This window comes from Zonotrichia leucophrys, chromosome 5 (genome assembly GCF_028769735.1).
Source record: "Zonotrichia leucophrys gambelii isolate GWCS_2022_RI chromosome 5, RI_Zleu_2.0, whole genome shotgun sequence".
Classification (NCBI taxonomy): Eukaryota; Metazoa; Chordata; class Aves; order Passeriformes; family Passerellidae; genus Zonotrichia; species Zonotrichia leucophrys.
In genome coordinates this window covers 40,027,418-40,047,569 of record NC_088175.1, presented here as the reverse complement: position 1 = coordinate 40,047,569, position 20,152 = coordinate 40,027,418, and the positions used below count along the sequence as shown (strand labels likewise).

At 42.7% G+C, this 20,152-nt stretch overlaps 1 protein-coding gene across 4 annotated transcripts in view; it reads right to left on the bottom strand.

Annotated features, from left to right (window-relative positions):
- Positions 1 to 20,152, bottom strand: part of TSPAN4 (tetraspanin 4) — a 427,493-nt gene that overhangs the window by 307,749 nt on the left and 99,592 nt on the right. For 3 of the 4 annotated variants that reach the window (XM_064714680.1, XM_064714679.1, XM_064714681.1), the window contains exon 3: positions 19,484 to 19,559. The exons of the other annotated variant lie outside the window; for it this stretch is intronic. In XM_064714680.1, coding sequence (XP_064570750.1) covers positions 19,484 to 19,559 — 76 coding nt within the window. The remainder of the gene's footprint in view (positions 1 to 19,483; positions 19,560 to 20,152) is intronic. 4 annotated transcript variants of the gene reach the window in all.

The following is a 20,152-nucleotide window of genomic DNA, read 5'->3' as shown; positions in this document are numbered from 1 at the left end:
TGCCTGAGCTCCTGATAACACTGCAGGAGCTGAGAGAGCAAATATCCAAGCTGGGGTGAGGACACAGATGCCCTCTGTATCATTATGTTTCCCAATTCACCTGTAAAACCAAACGACTTGGCAGGTTCAGCTATCATTAACAGGAGTCATGCACTCTATTCCTCAGTGCCCCCAGCTGGAGGTAACTCCACTCAACATCACTCTCTGGGCCTGGCCATCCAGCCAGCTTTTTACCCAGTTAACATTCTATCAATGCATAACTGTTCTTAAGAGGCAGTGGGCATCTCTGATCCTGCTGGAAAGCACTCTGATTTTGCACTGTATCCTCTGTTATTCCAATGCTCTAAAGAACCTACCATCATTCTCAAGTCCTACACTCCTGCTCTGTACTCTCTGCACGTGGTCAGAGCACACATGTCAGGGCTAAGGAATGAGCTGCCACCACACCAGCTATACTTTGGCTTCGGCAGAAACACTCCCTGACTTCCAGCTCTAAGGGCTCAGATCAGCATCTGCTCCACCAACAAAGCAGGGGCATCCAGGATGATGAAGGTTTGATACAAGCTCATGAAATCAACTTGGAGACTCAAACAAACTCCCCCATTGAGGCTCCTCGCTCTTCAGAGGGTGGGCTGAACACAGACACTTGTAAGCCTCTGGATAGTACACAGACATTCACAGATACACAACTAGCACAAGCAATGCAGATTTGTGCCCTTTGATCCAGAGTTCCTAGACTCGTTCCCCAGGGATGGCCTTAATCAGGGTCATGTCCTTTCTTTTAGGAAGAAACATCATTTTAAAAATTCCCATCTGACCATACTTTAAGAAGATAAACTACTTAGCAGAGCTGTGCAAAGAAGTAGTCAACTGAAAGGTAATTTGTGTTCTGAATTAATTTCATGAGGGCAAAGATTTCTTTTTCAGTGCCTTGAAATATTAGTTGGGAATTCTTGTTGGCTCTCTAAAAGATCACAATGGATCATGCTACTTTTCAGATCTGGGCTTAAAGCAAGCCAGAATTAGGGTAGCCTCAGGTTAAAATTACAAAATCAGACATTAATTATCTGAAGAAATGCCTGCTCCCTACATCCTGGGTTACTCAGGATAACCTGCAATTACATCCCAATGTACTGGGGATGCTCAGGGATTCACTCTCAATATTGGTGTATGGATAAACTGTCATTTGAAGCCTTAATCCCCAGGACCAGCAGGTCCTCCTGCTCCCTTGTAATTCATCACTGATGCTGGAAGTTGTTTTCTGAGGTGCATCTAGAAAGGCAGAATAGTAAACTGTATGTCCACCACATGTGAAGAGCCAAGAAAATAAATTGTGTTGCAGGAAATCCCCTTGGCTTTTTATCAACACTAGTACTGAACGCTGGGGAGCCACTCAGCAGCTTTCTGTTGCCTTGCTGGGATTTTCTACAGGTTGCAAGGGACTGATTTATAAAAGCCTCCATGCCTAACTTAAATAAGGCATATACCATAAGCAACTTGGGAGCAGGCAGACATATTTACTGTCTCAGATAAAAGCTTTTACCTTTAGATACCTTAACAGTTTCAATACCTTTATCAGCCTACATCCACAAAGTCAAGTAGTGCTACTTTTTTCATCTCATTTCTGAGAACCTGAGGTATTGAGAGGCCATCTGAATTACTCAAGGCCATGTGGGAAAACCTGTGGCAACATAAAATATTGGATTGGTGCTCTTGCATTACCAGCGCTACAATTGTTCTCCTGAGGCTGTTTAGTCATAGAATCATTAAGGTTGGAAAAGGCCTCTAAGTTCAGCAAGTCCAACTGTTAACCTGCCACCACTGTGTTCATCTTTAAACCAATATCCCCAAAAGTCACTCCCACACGTTTTGCAAACACTTCTATTGAGAACACATTTTTGAATATTGTCTAATAAGTAACTCTCACAAAGGGGCTCCCAGGTAGTAAAGCTCTGCTGTAAGAAAGAGGATCTATTAGAAGTGCAGCAGAAGCACAGGACTTCCACCCAAGTGATAAGCTTCCAGTGGCAGAATGATGCTGTGCACACTCCAATAGGAATTCCTCAAAGGAGGTTTCTTCATTGCTGCCCAAGAGCCTAACCTTGACCCACCAACAGGAACAAACAACACAGGTTCAGTTCCTCCTCCACCCCCACACACATTCACCCAGCCTCTCTCCCTCTCTCTCTCACACACAAATACATTTATTTACTTTTAAGAGTAGTAATAATAATAGTAGTAATAACAACAAGAACATACCCAGAGTTCTCCAACGATCTTCACAAAGGATAGGGTTATGCAACCCTACCCAGCTCATGGCAAAGCAGAATCTGAAATCAGTCAATACCTGATTTTCCTGTCAGATATTAAGCCCTATGATGTTGTCCTCTGTTTACATCTGCTTCATATTATTGATACAGGGGGAAAAGGGAAAGAATGAGGAATAAGGCTTTCAATTTTTTATGTGCTGACAAAGACTCATTTCTGGAACCCTTTCAGAGTAAAATTTTGATTATAAGAATAAAGACCATTTTAGGTTACATAGTCCTCACCCACTTCTTACTCTTCCCCTCCTTTTTTTAATCTGCTGATTGCACACTAAGGGAAATTACTGTTTTTACTTTATTACATCAGTATCTGGAGGGCTTGGACAAGATCACACAGGAAGGGCACAACATTTAGTACATCACTGGGAGAAGAGGCAAGAGGAATGCAAGGTTTTCTGTGCTCCTGAGTAGCCCTCCTATCTTAATGCTTATACCGCCTCTCTAAAACTCTTCTTTCTTCTACTACATAATTTTGTACTTGCTTAAAGGCAGGGATGCTTTTCCAGGCTATCATACTTTCCCATTATTTCCTTCTCTGAGATCAAACCTGTCCTCTTCTGCCACCATTCTCCAGTATTTCTCATTTGTCCTCCTCACTCTCATTCCAGTCATTTCCTTATCTCCCATCTCTTCTGCTCAACTTTGATCCTGTGCTGCTCTGTGCACTCCAAGTGACCTCAGAAAGCTTGCCAGTGCTCTACCCTCCTGAGGCTGTTTCTTCTGTGCAATACTATTTCTCAAGAATCTGATTTGCAGAACAGCTGAACTACCACTACTCCAGCAGGTTTCCAGAGGAGCTACAGGGTGCTCAATGTTTCAGGAAAAAAACAGTTTCATTTGTTCATCTACATAAGCAAAGACAGAGCCCAGATTAATAGCCACTGTGTGGTTCACTGCTGTCTGCACGCTCAACTGGGAGCCACAGCTCCCATTCAGGTCCTACCTTTGTCTCTGTCTTACTGATTCTGGGTAAGCAGCTGAACTTTTCCTCCTCTCTTCCATCTGTATAGCCGAGGTGATTGCACCTCCACCAGAGAGCCGCTGCAGATTTAACTCATCCATGCTCACTGTGCTCTGAGCTCCTCAGATCGAGGGTGCTGGAAGGCACATGGCGCCATAGCTATGGGAGATGTGCTTCTGCATGATCAAAAGCTGAAAAACAATCATCCATTGAGGACAATGGTGCTTTCCTGACACTCCTGTCCTTCAACATCTTCCACTTTGAACACAGTCATGTTCACATTTCATGTCTATTCTCTGCTCACCCTCTCCTGCTGTTTGAAGCAAGCCTCTAGGCACAGCCTTTTCTGATTAGAGCAAAAAGAGAGACCTCACTTCACTATGACCTACTATCCCAGGCAGCCTTTGCCAGGAATCCAAACATCCAAGGAAACACCGGAAAGCACTGTTTGTGCCACTACTATCAGGGAAATAAGCAACAATCTCCAGCAGCCACAGGGAAGACGGCCACACAAATTAAATTACAGTTTCCATCACACACATTAGAAAGAACATTCCTGAAAATCCTTATGCCTGAGCCAAATTTTCTGCCTGCAGAAAGATTCTACGAGGCAATGAAACTACCCAGAAGTCTGAAGTTACTGTTATGTATAATTACCTGCATTCCAGTGATTCTGGTATTGCAGTGATTCCTACACAGCTGCTTCTTTCACATACCCACACAGACAAACCAAGACACAAACCAGGATTGCCACTGGAGGAGGAGTCCATGTGCATGTACCACACATCTCTGGCCTGGAAAGTGGCACTTTGTATTTTCTACCTTATTCTTATACTCACTACCTCTAGTCCAGTTGAACACACTAGCTCAAATATAAGCACATGCAGTAAGAGACAATTCCCATACCTGGAAACTTATGAGAATCCCTCTATTTTCTGTGAGGTAAAGCCCAGACATGCAGGTGAGTGACAAGGAAGTTTTTCTTTCCTTGCCTGTGAATAAAGGACAGCCTGCAGTGCCCAGTGCTGACTGACCAACCCAGTAATCTGGGTAACAACCACTGTGTGTGCAGACCCTAAACACATCAGGGTAAATAAAGAGGAAGTAAAAGCAGGAGCTGAAACACTGACAGTGGATTGTAAGAAAACTGAAAAAGGACAAAACACAAAGAGGCACAGAGCAAAGACTGGGAAAGAGTACTTGAAGGAAAAATAGCCAACCCACCCCCCCCCCTTGCCTCAGCTACATGATATCTTTAAATGTTTGTCAGCATTCTGATTGTTGGATTTAAATACAAAATACATTGTGGGCTTCTTCCTAGCTGCCTTCTTTTGGCAAAATTTACCTGGGCTAGAGTTTCTGTGTCTTTCTCCTTTCCTGCTGTTTGTAATGGCAGACAATGATGAGCAGAACCCTCTCTTTGATGCAGATAAGGCTTCATTTCTGTGTCACCTAAGGTCTCCTGTATCTGCTCAGTCCTGTATCTCAAGGGTTTCAATTAATCACTGCCAGCTCAGCCAGAGACTGGGATCATCCATTTGCAGTGGCTGTGAGTCTGGTTCAGAATCTCAATGTGGGCAAATGCTTGCCAGGCTTTCCCTGGAGTACAGGCATAGAGGACTAGAGAGACACCCAATCCTGTGATCACTGCCCATGCACCTCCAGCAAGGCCAATGTTTTGCTTCCCAATCTTCACACAGAAGAAAATGCCTCTCTGCTGTGCATTAAACTGTGCTGTACAGGAAGGAGGCTGGGTGTTGGAGGACTGATTATACTGGTTCGCAACAGCAAAATGCTCTGTTGTGCCTTATGCTAAGAGCATGTGATGGATCTGCACGTGCTAAATAATTTGCTTCAAATTTGTGTTTAGACAGACACTGGCTGTAAGGTCCTATGCAGGTTAAGTCAGAAATAATGAGTTTCAAAGTGGAAATTCTAGTGCCTGAAACACCCACATTTGAGCATGCAAATCCCTCCCTCTGATTTTTTAAAACTGGCACAGATCCATTCCTGGCTTTTGGGTCAGTTCTGAAGGACTCAATCAGCCAAGATGGAAAATGCTGCTCAAAGCCATCAGATTACATCCTATGTTCATTCTTGGCAGATTTCCCTTGAATCAGGTTGTTCTGCTCAATTCCCAGTGCTCCAGATTTCAAAACCTGTTCAGCTGTTGTCACGCACTGTCCAGACACACAAGGCAGCAGGAAACAATTTCATGTATTTCAACACTCCCTGTTGAAGAATTAACCTAAACTTAGTTGATCAGCATGGGGAGGAGGGACAGAGAAGGAAAAAGGGGAGAGGAAGAAAAAGTGTGCAGAAAGTAATAGCACGACAAGCCTGACATTTTTTTCTGTGGTTGTCTTTTTTTCTGCTGCATGGATTTCTAAGTATTTGTGTATATTGAAAACATAAGTGAACACAAAATAATGCTATCCAGGAAGAAATATGGTGATGCATGACATATTTACTGCTTAAGATTGCCATCATACCACATTCACCCAAGGAGCAAGAAAATTGCCTCTAAGAAGCAACTTAGTAAACATCAAGGCAGAACCATCCACTCACCCGCTGCCCCACTTCAGTGGAGAGGAAAACCATGCTTGAGGAAGAGGCAGGATTATAATCCGAATGAAAAAAAAATTAAAACCTAATGCTGATAGTGAATATTGCTCTGTGAGGTACAGGAATCCTTTTGAAAAGCAAAGACATAATCTGACACATCTGCAATGACCTTCTGAAAGCAAAAAGAGAAGATATTGGAAGAAGGCACTGTCCTATGTCATCAGGAAAGGCCAATGTTGAGAAAGTCACTTGATAAAAATTGGCTGGTGCTGCCTCAACTCTCAGCTGAGTAGCAGACGTGGAGTGCAACCCTGAATTTGACACTCCTCTGACAGTGCTGGCCTACATCCTTATCATGCCCTGCTGCTGTGCAACACACCACACTAAAGACTTTTCCCCCTCTCAGGAATTCATCTTGACACAGGAAAAATTAAAGGACTATTAGAGAAGCTGTCAACACAGAATCCTGACTACTCCACATCCCTGGTACTGCAGCACTACCAACACTTACACTGGTTACTCATTTAGGCTTTAGCTTACAGGTCTTTAGTTCACTGCTTTTTTGAAAATCTCTTCTCCCAGCCCACAGCTATGTCTGCCCTCAGCCAGGCCCACACCTCCCAGGGTGTGCTGGGTCAGCTCTTCACAAAGCAAGGTACAAATGGAATCATGGAACTGAGGAATCTTAAAAAAAAAAAAAAATCTTCCTACTACCTGTTCCCCTGCAAATGCATTTTTTCTAAAAAGGTAAGCCAGCTGGAGCCCTGAGAAAGATGGCAGCATGTGCAGTTGCAGAGAACAACAGAGAGAGATGCTGCTATGCCTTAGGGGCGCAAGGTAGAGCAGCAGTAGGTAAAACAGGTATTGCTGTCAAAAACACTCTATTACAGAACCACAGCCATAATAAAGAAGTGGTTTACATTCATTTTCCAAAGGGTTTGATGACTAAACAAGTGGCAAGACCAGTACAAAGACTACTTGTCCTCCTTTGTCATGATGATTGATAATAATGTTAAAGTTAATGGTACTTTATGCACCCATCAAAATATTATACCCCCCAGGGGGGTACAATGTGGCAAAGACAAATGAGGAAATGAAGTCTAGCACTGTATATTTGCTCCTCAAGTCTCCTGATTTATACTGCACAGGAGGGATGCCTTGCACTGAGCTGATGTGTGGCAGAGTCATACATCTGCTCAATTATTTCAAACAGTTCAAAGACAGCTGCTTGTTTCATCAAAAGCACCTGTGTGAGCACTAACAGTGTGAAAGGCCACAAATACATAAAACAAAAATGCATGAAAAATATCTGTTAATGGTATCACATCAGTTGGGTAACAGATTATTTTGTGCACATAGGAGTCTGGGGAAAGCAAGATTATTAGGACTTAAAATTACCGGTCATGTTTTTCACTAATGATTGGCAATTAGAAACTTTACAGTTTTTACAGAAACGTAAAGAAGTCACTCATGAAAAATTTCAAAAATCCCTCCCCAATAGCATTAGCATCAACTGAGGTTTAAAGGGGACAAAGAGATGAAGTATATGCAGAGTTGACGTGGGCAGCCTTCTGCCATTAGTTATCTCCAAGACTACTCTCACTGTACAGAAAGGCATGCACCACCTATCCTTACCCTTGCTATCCTATCTCCTACACCCAGGAGCTAGGTTAGCCCAACTGGCCTCAGCTGCAAAACCAGCTACTAAAACACAGGTCTAGGTGTACAACAACCACGGCCAAAGCTCCTAGGGAAACTCAAATCTTTGTGCTCAGTAGTTTCTTCACCTTATGCAAGTGCAGGTTAACTTTTTTTGAACTATAGTAACTATGAAAAGGAGAATGAAAGATCTCTAAGAGGTGCCTAAAGACAATGAAAATTGCAGTCTCTGTGAACTATTCAAATACATCCAGTTCTCATCACTCAGCATCCAGGAGGGCACATTTATCTTGCAAGAGGTTTTTATGGCATGCTTTTGCCTTGGGCAGGACTTTTGAGCTGTGACTATCTGAGTGGGAAATAAGTAAATTTAAAGAAGATAGTGACTGTAAATGTGTGATTAAGTACTTTAAAAACATTATTGCAAAAGGAAAGGCAATTCAGAAGCTGTCTCTCTTAAATTAGTACAGAAAGGAGAAGCCAGGCAAGTCCACTCCACTGCATTAAAGCTTTGGTATAGCAAGCAGAGGAGCAACACAGTGTATGGAAGTGTAAAATATGAACCCCAGCTTGCCTAGCCACAAGTTAACCCATTCTCCTTACTGGAGTTGTCCAGGGACATATCAAACATATAAACAGTAATAGCTGCTCTAGTGTGTGCAAGATTAGATTTCACAAGATATAATGTATTAATAAAATTTGTGTTGATTTTGAACACATAAGAGACTTTTCCAGTATTTCAGCCATTTGCTATGGTCCAAAGCTAAGAATATCAGCTCTTTTGGGGCATCTCAGAGTTAGCCTTTGAAATCTCCAAGCTCACATCCATATTTTCCATGTGCAGTACACAAAAGACCCTTTTTGGAAAGGGATGGACTGATCCACAATTAGCAGCTATCTCATTAACAGTGGCAATAACTGAAATCACTCTTCAGGAAATAAGTGCTCCATGAAAGAGGATACACAGCCAGCTCAAATCTGGACACAGAAAGAGCAGGTACATGTCCTCACTATTTTTGTTATCAAGAGCCAAGATTACATCTGTCATGCAAGTCCTAAACCTTCAAACTGGTTGCAAATCAAGAATTAAAAGCAGCACTTGCTCTCCTTAACTTCAGCTGTAGTGATGATGATAAAAGTATGCATGAGTGCTAGAAATGTTCCCTGTTAAATGTCCCATTTCATGCCAGAGGGCCAGTGCATGTTTTTTCTCTCTAATCCCAGGGTACAGCAGGCTAGTAAATCTTTACAGTCAGTAGGATACCAAGACAACGAATACAGAAGGCACCACAGGAAATACAGGAATACACGGGGAGGGTCCAGATGTGTTGGTGTTGTGTGTGTGACAAAGCTGTGGCTGCTGCAGACAGTGCTGAGAGCTTGTCACAGCCAGAAGGTGCTGACTGCCCCTTGGCCAAGCTTGCTCTCCCAGCACCAGCCCCTGCCTTTGCTTTGCTGTTTAGTAAAGGTGTTTCAGCACTGCCCATCTCAGTATGAGACAATGCAATGTAGTACAACAGTCCTGCTGCTGAACCAGACCAGCAGAGCATCTGGAAGACTGTGAGGTACCAACATGTGTTAACCTGCTTAATGCCTCTGCTAAAGGCGCTTCAAGAATAAATATCTTTCATGGGCAGCTCTCAAGAAACTACAGACTCAGCTCAGAGGGAATTTGATATCACTATTACTTAAAACAGCTATTGAAGACAACCCAAAAATATGCAAGGATATCAACTGAAATGTCCTTCATTCTTTGAGATCATTCCATTTTAACAAAAACATTCCCTTTTCCTTTCAATGAAGGAGGTTGCTGTATTTGCTCTCCTCTCTCTCCCAAATAAAACACCAGATCACCACCAACTGCTACTACAGCAGGTATCAGTGAAGTTTAAGTGCTTTATTTATTTTAAGCATACAGGAAATAAGGACTAAATTTTATCTAACACTTGAGAGTGACTCCCAACATACAATTTTATTGTCATCTCCACTTACCATACCTAATAATTTTCCCTCCTATCTCTTCCTTCTCAGTTTATGCGGACATAAACAAAGATGAGCCAAAAAACACCAAATTTTCTCAGATTAGGAAAAGCCAGGTTAAATACATTATATTTGATGAAGAAGCCTGCGTATAATAACTTATATCAAGCCTAGTGTGCAGCTGGAAACATGAACTCATACCCTCCATTCTTAGTATGGTACAATATCACAGGCATTTCTCCATTTGCAATTCAGCAACAGTGCAAAAAGGGCAAGTTAGTCAGCAGACTGTTTGTTTGGTGCTGACAAGGGAGCTAGGAGGACATAAGCCTCCTTTCCTACGTCCACCCCAAACCCTTGCTCTGCAACAGCCAGGTATGATGCCCACATACTAGAACAGAAATCAAGAACATGGAAAGCAATGCTGCGATTCTCTCCCAAAGTGGAATGTTCTGTCCCAAAATCTTCCACAGTGACAACACATCACAGTATGCGCAGCCCAGACCCAAAAGGATGCCAACTCTCACACAGACTTCCCTGCAACAAGTCCCTCCTGTCCATTTGTATTCTGTGTCCATAAGCTGGCATGTTTCCCATCTGGCATCAGAGCAATTTCATTTTCTTATGGCCAGCTGAGAAAAAATTTCCACCTCCTCTGCTTTTTAGTTCATGCTCAAACACCTAGGTATGTTGTCCCAGCGATGACATTCCCTGCCACAGGAATGAAAAAACGAGCATGAACCAAGAACCACACAGTGGCTTTCACCTAAGGCCAACAACTAACAAAAGCAGGATCACTCAAGAGAAACAGGTAATCCATCTTCTATTCAAAAGTGCTTGCATCTATTGTCAAGGTATTTTGTCATAAAACCACCATTCACACATACACATTTTTAAAACCCACCTTTATGATTAAAATGCTGCCCATTGTCCACAAGTTTCCTCCCAGGAAAGACTCATCTACAAGGCAGAAATTACAGATTATACCATCATCACTCACTGCCAGGGGCCCTATGTATAATGCCACACTTTATTTTTTCATATTGATTAAAGCAACTAAATATATAAATCACAGCTTCCATTCCGTTTTCTGTGATGGACCATAAATTCCTCTGTCATCAACTGATTTTTTTCTGTCATCAGCAACCTTGCTCTGACTTACACTTCCCAGCTAGAATACAGCAGTAACAAATCTATTCCAAACAGGGGGTTCTGTTTAGACAAGAAGCAACTTGCCACAACCTTTACCATAAACCTCATACACCCTTAAACTTAAAAGGACTAGAGGACTTCAGCAATCAAGGAAGAACCACCACTGATTAACAGCAGATCCTAAGTAGGCAAATGAAAAGAGATCCTTACAGTTTCACCCGAAACAGTAAAGCAACATATTTTTGAAACAGTGTTCATTAGAACAGGAAACCTGGTACATGGCATGCAGAATGAATTTGGAGCAGGGCAAGTGGTGTCATGTAGTTTCAATGAAAAGCAAAGGATTCACCAGATCTAGGCAAAGATGCCCTGCAATAAAGAGATGCAAAATGGAAAGACCTTATTGCAGTGAGATGGGGAAAGGAACAGATGAATCAACAGAGACCAAGGCAGCTTTGGGAAGCAGTTTGTGGTGTGAAGGCACAGGATGGAGGAAAGGAGCAGCTGAAGCTCACAATAAGCAGAGAAGTGTGAAGGCTTGCAAGGAGATACTCATCCTGCAGAGAGAGTGAAATGGTAAATGAACACTGTTCACAAGACAGTTTGGGAGACTCTTTGCTTACTTAATCTTTATGACTTAACTTCTTGGCAGATGTCCAAAGCAAAAAAAACCTAGTAATTCCTCTGCTATCCAGTCTTTGTGCTGAAACACCAACATACCCTTTGATGCTGCTTCTACTTCATTTCATTCTTCTCTTCCTTCCTCCATAAGCACCTTGGACAAACAACAAATGACTCAAAAGTGATGAGATGGGAATGGTATTTAACAAAAAAGTCATTAAACATCAGCACAGAGAACAATGCTCCCTGAAACACGGAGCTGTAATTATTTTCCCACTTTGAATAAGTCACAGATGATAAAGATGAAAGGCCTACTACATTTTCAGGAAATTTATTACTACTTACTTAGCGCACAATTTCAGGCATTGAAAATGGCTGCAGTCAGGAAGTTTTAAAGTCTGTGCTTTCAAAAGCAGAGCCACTTAAAACTGCCTTTTGGACACTTAGGACTAAAATAAAAATGCACTCCATGGGCTATTGATTAATTCCAGCCAACCGCAACTTTAGGGAACACATCCCATTATAAAATGTTCGTGGATGTTCTCCTTGTTCGTGGTTCATTTACAGATGATTATAGCACTGTTATTTCATACATCAGTGCTTTGTAATAAACAAAAGCATTGCCCTGGAGGGGCTTCAGTTTAACTGACATTTCTTCCAGGCACATTCTGTTTGAAGATGGTGAGAAAGTGCAGGAACTCCCTCAAGGACAACAGTCTTACAAGGGCACCCCATCAATTTACTGAAAGCCCACACATCAAGTTGTCCACGTGAGGCCAAATGACAAGTTCTTGTCTCAGTATGTGGACTTGCAAGGCTAGTGTGTCTCATAATTTACCTATCTCTTTGAAAGCTAAAATTCACTGAGTGATTTCAAGAGCACAAATGGCTGAAAGTGAAGCATCTCATTTGACAGATGTCACATCACCAGCTCACATCTGACCTGAGCTCCTGAACTGAACAGGATTATGGTTCACCAGTTCTTGAGATCATTCAAAATAAATTTAAGCTTTTTCACAACTGCCTACACAATGCAGGAGACAGGGAGCTCTAATATTTTTTAGCTGGCAGGGATCACCATGGAAAGCTGTTGCACAGGTGCAGCATGCAATTCCTGTTCCAGCACGTTGGGATGCCAGGGCTGGTCCATGTCATCTGTCCTCAGCACAGCAGGGAGGGAAGGCCCAGAGAGAGGCCTTGGAGCTATGAACTGTGGTGGGAATGGACCTCGTGTCCTCAAGAGAAGAGCCACTCCAGCTGACATGCTTTGTGATCTGGGGTAAGAGGTCTCTTTGTAAAATTATAGCAAAAGACTTGATCACCTCTGTAAGGTGTTTTTAGACAACAGGCATTGCCATCAATGTGAAAGGTTCATTCTACAACTAACATATGCACTGTTCTATAAAAACACTCCCACTTCTAAAAGCCTAAAGAGTGCACCTGAACAAAACTTCTTACATCACTGTAGGCTTTTAAAGTTTTATCTTGTTTAACTTCCAGTGAAATACCCATTCTCTGTTCAATTTTGCTTGTGGCCTAAAGTATTATTTCTAAGAGAGAAGAGATTGGAAAATTAGGTGGCTCCTACTCGTACCACTGCAGCTGAGGGAGCTGGGGCTGTTCTGCCTGGAGAAAAGGAGGCTCAGGGTGACCTTAGCACTCCACAGCTGCCCGAAAGGAGGCTGCAGCAAGGTGGGGTCAGCCTCCTCTCCCAGGCAACCAAAACCACAGCGCAGGACACAGCCTCAAACTGTGACAGGGGAGGCTCAGGTTGGACATCAGGAAGGATTTCTTTGCAGAAAGGACGGTCAATCATTGGAATGGACTTCCCAGGGAAGCAGTGGAGTCACCATTGCTGGAGGTGTTCAGCAAACAACTGGATGGGGCACTTAGGGCTATGGTTTAGTTGACAAGGTGGTGATTGGTTAAATGTTGGACTCTTATGGTCCTGAAGGTCATTTCCAGCCCTATAGATGCTATGACTCTAAGAGTATAATTTGTGTAAAAAATAAGGCCAACAAAATTATAAATTCCAAATGACTGCTGGGAAATCCCAGTTCAAACATTATACAGGACACACACAGAAGTCTCTGCAGATCCCTGTATTGGACCCACAGGAAAAACACATGTATTTTATGGGACAACACAAGCAGAAGTTTGCAATACAACTCTTACACAACTAAGTCCTCAAACTCCTAATTTTATTTCATGATCCAACATCCATAGCCAGACTCAGCAGAGAGTTTAGAACAAAGTGTAAAAAAACTGTTACAAACAAAATAACAAGTACTACCTCCAAATTATGAAGCACCAATGTCCTTATTTTCAAGCTTATTTGAGAGCTTTCCTAAATAATTCACTTCTCCACCAGTTTGAAAGGCAGAATTGTTTTTTTAAGCCATTCCCTGCCTCAAATTTAGTATAATCTCTAGCAACATACAGATGTATTACATACATTAACTAGCAACTTTTTTTAGAGGGTAGGAACAAATTGAAAATTTCACTCCCACTCTACTATGGTTGAATTCAAATAGTTGAAACACAGCTTCCAGTGATGCCACATCATGTGCTAAGTGTTACACTGAGCAGCCGGAAGAAAAGTTGTAAAGAGGAGGTGGAGATGGAGGAGATGCCACTTGGCTAGAAAATGAGCCAGGAATCAGATGCCAGCCAGAAAAACAAATTGACTTCTCCTGAAAAGGGTTGGGGGAGGGGGGGGGTTTATTGAAATATTTAAAAAGCAGATTGTCTGGCTGAAAAATGAACAGGTGGTGACTCTACTTAAATTCTGTTTTGAAGCACAGCCCAGGTTCAAGAACGAATAGAAACGATTGCTGAACTGTAAAAACACAGCATCATCATTGCCATCAGTTATACCCATCAGAATAACAGCTCACTGTGAGGGTTCAGTCATCTCATAGCCACAGCAAGGCACAGCAATACAAGGAAATCTGTTTCAGCTGACAGATTTCTATAAAGAAAATCAGGACTAATGACAGGTTATGGCCTGATGCTAAGTCAGTCTCTATGAATTCAAACAGACCTTAGAGAGTATTTCTTCTCAAAACTCTTTTGCATGGAGTGAAGGCCTGTGCTTTCCTTCAAACAGGACAATGCTGTGCATCTACAGTCAGATTAGCAGTTGGGCACAACAAAGTGATCAGCCAAAAGTCCAAGAGGGGATTTAAGTTTCCTCCCTAAATCCTCCATTTAGAAACTAAGATTCCATACCAACTGGGCTGGCTAGAGATTTTTGTCCTAGAACATCAGCTGGATCAGTTGTGAAATAAGATGCCCAATCCTTTAGTACTCAGATTCTCAGGAGACATCCTCTCAGGTTGGCCAGGCTATGCATCACAGGCCAGCAGGCACTGAGCCTTTCTAACCACCAAGGGTCACTGTTGATTCACTCAGATGAGCAAACAGTGGGGAAGGTACTTTTGATTATAATAACAAGAAACTGGCTGGGTCTGAGAAGGCCCTCTAATCACTAAGACTCCTGTCATGGCTTGATGCTCTTCTGAGATACATCCCATGGTGACAGCAGTCCTGATGCAGTGCACAGCCACCAAGAGAGGATGCAGGCTGCTTGCACCTGCCCTTCCATTAAATTCCTCTTCAGTCATTTACATCTCACTCCAAAAGAAAATGTGCTAGAAAGATCTTTAACTTACAATAGCCCACAGACCAACAGCAACTTGGATAATTGACTGTCATTCCCAAGGCACATATTAGCCATTAGCAAATCTCTACTTGGAATCTCTGAACTTTCATCTTGGCATAGGCTAAGGAGGGGTCACAGGAAATTCCTGCCTGTTGCCATAGGTAAGAGCAAGTCTCTATTTTTTTTTCCTCTGGGAACAGCCTTTTTGTTGATTCCTAAGCTTTTTCCTTCTTTTAGGATAGTTTTCAAGTTCTCCATCCACTGGGCTAATATCAATTGATTTCACTACTCAGCCTCACATTATCTTCCTTCTTGTTCAAAGAATCGCTATCATGTCATCATCTTATTTTGAAAAAGGAAGAAAAGATGGTTTTAGGCACCAGTTACTCTGTCTCAGGTTCTCAGTCTTCAAATGGCAGGGGGAGAGAAGAAACCTCAGTGTTAACAAGACAACGTGCTAACAGAGTGCCACAGAGTGCCACATGACTCCAGAAAGCAGTAGCACATCTTACATACCTGAAGAATTTCAGATTTTTTTTTTTAAACAAGTGCAGCCAGGAACCACCCAAATATGACTAATTTACACACTCCTGAATAACCCAGCTACTGTACTGCAGCTTTGCACCCACGGGAAGCCCAGCAGCAGCAGCAAGCTCGCACCAGGCTGAGGAACTCGGTGGAACGCTCGGCAACAGCGGCTCCAGGCTGGGCCACACCCAGGGCTCAGCGCTGCCAAGGTGGGAGATGCACATGGGAGTACTCTGAGCTCTCCCTGCCACCACTGCAGCAGAGAAAGCAGCACGAGAACCTGGGAAGGGAGCCCAACACCACCCACAGAGAGTGCCAAACAGGTGAATGAAGGCACAAGCAGTTTTAAAAGCTTGTACAGGGCAGCAAGGATTGGGGAAAAAGCAAACTAAGACTTAGGAATAAAGGGGAGAGTAGAATTTTGCAACTGGTCAGGCAATGGCAGGGAAACTGGTTAAAAAATGCTTATATTTGATGGGGATAGGAGAGAAACTGTGAGCTGAAGGTACATGCAAGTTGCTAACTGATCAAAGGGACAGGGACTGAAGCCAAGCTCAAGGGAAAGTGCCTGGCACCAGCTGTAGGGCCACATTGCTAGAAGATAGGCTTGCAACAAAAAATAGTCTAGAAAAAGAGGCAGAAGAGGTTGCCTTTGGGAAAACAGGTGCATGCGTAAATCCTTCACTCCTGTGAATATCCACCTCCTACCAGAGTGAATACTTCCTGAGTCTCGTTGATTCTCTGCTGTCATGTTAACCTGCTGGCAAGGCATCTCAAAAGGAGCACTCCATTACATAAAGATGAAGAAATTACACAATTTGTGTTTTAAACTTCTGTTGATGTGAAGCCCCTCACATGGTCCTCTGATGGAGATGGAGGACAAGAGGCTCCTCACCTACAGGTAAAGGCAGGTAGCATCAGAGTTTAGGAAACCTGCTGCAGGAATTGGTGCCAGTGTACACCTGGGATTGTCAGTCAATCAGGAAGATTGGCTGGATGAATATTCAAAGCCCAGTACTCTGAGGACAGTGGGTAACCAAATCTCTTCTGCTGTAAGTTTTCAGAAGGAATACGAAGGCAGAAATCTATCTTTAGCTCTTCAAATTACATTACACATTAATTAATTATATTAAATATTCCCTGCACATTCTAAATATAACTTATATCACTTATTTGCATCTCTATTGAATTAGGGGACAACTCACTTATGGGTCAGCCACAAAAATTTCATTTACTCAGTACTAGCATGACAGCACCTTCCCTTGAGATCATCCCTTCCAAAAAGGTGCAGCACATTCACACTGGGGCTTCAGCACACAGCAAATCCCTGCCCTCCACTCATTCATGGGCTTGTTTAGTGCCAAGACCCTCTATGGCCATTAACAGGACTGCTCATGAGAGGAACCCAGAGCTGGGAGTAAGGATCATACCGAAGCTTAGATGAGAGGGGGAAAACAGATGAGACCCAGAGAGCAGGAGCCAAGCACTTGCATGATAAAACAAATATGAAGTATAGTCTTGAATATTAATATCTCACATAGATTCCCACCTGCAGGGTGAGAGTATTGAATCTTCCCCCTCCAGAGAGAGAAAAGTGGATACAGCTTCCTGTGCAGCAATGTCTGCACTGCATGCATCCCTGCAGAACTCCTTCTCTGGGATTCAGAATTGTGCAGGAACCAAACAGTGCTCAAGAAAGAGCTCTGAGCCTGACAACTGAGCATACAGACAATAAAACTTCCTTTAGGAAAGGACGAAAAGTGTGAGCAGGAAAAAAGAGCAGGCTTCATTAATTTGTATCCCTTTACTAAGGCAGACTGTTCACAGTGCTGGGAACCTCCCTTCCATCTAATGTTTCAGCTAAGGCAGAGTATTTCTGACCTGCTAGCAAGGTTGCAGCTGACCTCAAGCACAATGGACAACACAGTACAAAAAGGGAAAATAATATTATTGTGGTTGTTACAACAAAGACTTGAAAGGTTGTAGTCAACAGCAAAGCAATACTCTGAAACATGTACTACTGAGCGACTGTCACCATAAAAGTTTCAGCAGTAAATAAGTCTCTGCAGTAGCAGAAATAGAAGTGCTCTGTGGTCATCATCCAAATTGAACCTTAAAAAAATATATCAACCAGGCAGGCTAATGCACACAAACAGGCACACAAATAAATCTTTCATAAATTGGGAGTGTTTCCAGCCTTTGACGCTCTGTCTTCAATTAACATTGCAGTTTCTCTCTGAGTTACCCCAAAGCTCTAACAGATTGTGTGGCACTTGTATTAGCACTCACCTGGAATGAACAGAAGGTGAAGATGGTGAGAGAAAGATGGCAAGGGACACAGCAAGTTCACAGTGGTTTAGGTAATAAAATACTTGACTCTCTCACCAACAGCTCTCACTCAGCTGTAGCACAGGACTGAATTAATTTCTGCCTTTGCAGTTGTGTGCATACACAAGTCACCACCTTCATTCACTGTGAATGGTTCACATACACCCAAGGACAATACTAAGTCCAAAGGGATACTGAATGGTTCTGCCAGCCACATCCAGCCACACACTGACAAAAGCTGCATTTGACAAACACATTGGCTGCCAAGCCCTGGCTGCCATCGCCCATCCAGTCCTCTAGTGCCATGATCAACTGGTCTGTAACTGACTGCAGCCCAACATCAATTGGTTCTTAACACACCCCAAAAAGCAGAATATCAATAAAGATACAGTGGGCAGCTTCTGCCACTGCACCAACACTCATCAACTGAAGTGAGGAAACCCACACCAATCATTTAGTGTAAGAGAAAAAGTCACCTGTACAAAACTTTGTCACAGCATCCATGTCTCTTGCTGTCAAACTAAACACTGACAGCCTGAATTCCCTACAGATAGCTTGAGAGGCATCAGCCTCTGACAACATTTGATTCTGCTAAGATTATCTCTTAAGTTTATTTTGGATTTCAGAACACATCTACACTAGAGCTGCAAATACCTGGCAACATTACCAGCTGCTCTGGAGTATACTGCCTAGGGATGGAAAGGAGGAAAGAAGGGAAGAAGTCCCAGAAGTGACATCTCATTTAAGGCTCTGCAGCAGTTGGACAGTTTTTCTGGTAAAAGCCAGCAAAATGTGCATCTGCTTGGAAGAATGAAGGCGCAAGTCCCCACCTCCCAGGGCAGATTACTTATAAAAGTATGCCACAGTGTTTATTTATTTATAGTAATACAACAGTGCTGAAACAGCAATGAATGAAAGAGCTCTGCCTAACTTTGAGATCTAAAAAGCATTTTCTAAGGCTGCACGAGAAAAAAACCAAAACCAACAAATACCAGACTCCAGCCATGCACCCTTCTCTGCTTCTGTGTGATTTTACAGACACTTTACTAATGTTTACAAGGCAAGCTCATCAACCTGAATATAGAAAACTGCTGTTTGTCGAGAAAAACAGAGCACAAACAGCACATTTTTGCTATTCTGTTCCAGCATGTCTGCAGATTGTCTTTCCTTCTGTAAGATGTTCCTCCAGGGTAAATCAAAATCCTGGTCTCATTCAGGTCATGGAAGTTCCACAAGATCATCAGCAAAGGCTTTTATATAACAAGAGTCATCTTAACTAGTGGATCATGCCTGCTTTGGGATCACAGCACTACTACTTACATCCTTAATGGACCTCCAGGTGATTAGGGTAAAGACACGAGGAAGAAGCTTTTAATGAAATCTCTGTAAGAAACAGACACACTGACCTCTCACTCATTCAGGGCTTTATGATGCACATATGTGCACTTTCTAAATAAAAAGATCACCAGATCTGTTTATGAAGGGCTCTTATCAGCCATGAGGCACTGAAATCTCCAAGCCATTCAAAGATAAAATGCATCTGAACAAGAGAAATTGGTGAGTAAAATCAATCTGCTGCCTGCTAAGCAGGAGCCCCTGTTTACCCAGAGAAGTGTTCAGTATTACTTGAGGCAATGCCTGTGCACACCAAAGTGGGCAAGTGTTTATACTCACTGAGTGCCTGTCACAAAAACTTACTGCTGGTTATCTCCTGGGCCAAATCCTGATTCAGAGAACTACAAAGCAAAAGCGAGCAGTCAATATCCCAGAAGATCTGTGAATAAGAGAAGAGATGATTATAAGTCCAGATAGACCTGGGGGAGCCATGTAAATGTATTACAAGCACCAAGATTTATATTAATGCCTGGAGCTGACAAGGTCTCTCCTGTTATTTAATTGCCCACTCATGACTAAGCTAAGTGAGTCCACGTGGGACCGTGAGGTAAAGATGAGTGGCTCTGTCTAGCCTCAACACTGAATGCAATACAACACTAATATAAAGAGTGAATCTCCCAAGCACAGATCACTATATTATCAAGCACTTGCTGACAGCTAAAATAATTCAATTTAGGACAGAAATATACCTTGCAGGGCACAGACAGACCAGTCTCTGCACACTAATCTGGCAAGGATCTTGCAGGGAAATTTGCTACTGAAACCTCTACCTCTCCTACTTACACTTGTTTAAAATGATGCCGGAGAGATTCCTCCCCGCTTTAAAGCTACAATCACAATGTTAAAAATACTCACTGCCTCCTGCTGGCATCAGGGATCTCATCAGGTTAAAAATGTCAAAAGATAGATACATAGCTAGATAGGCAGACAGGCAGAGGGAGAGTGTACTCCATTGCCACATTCTCTCCATTC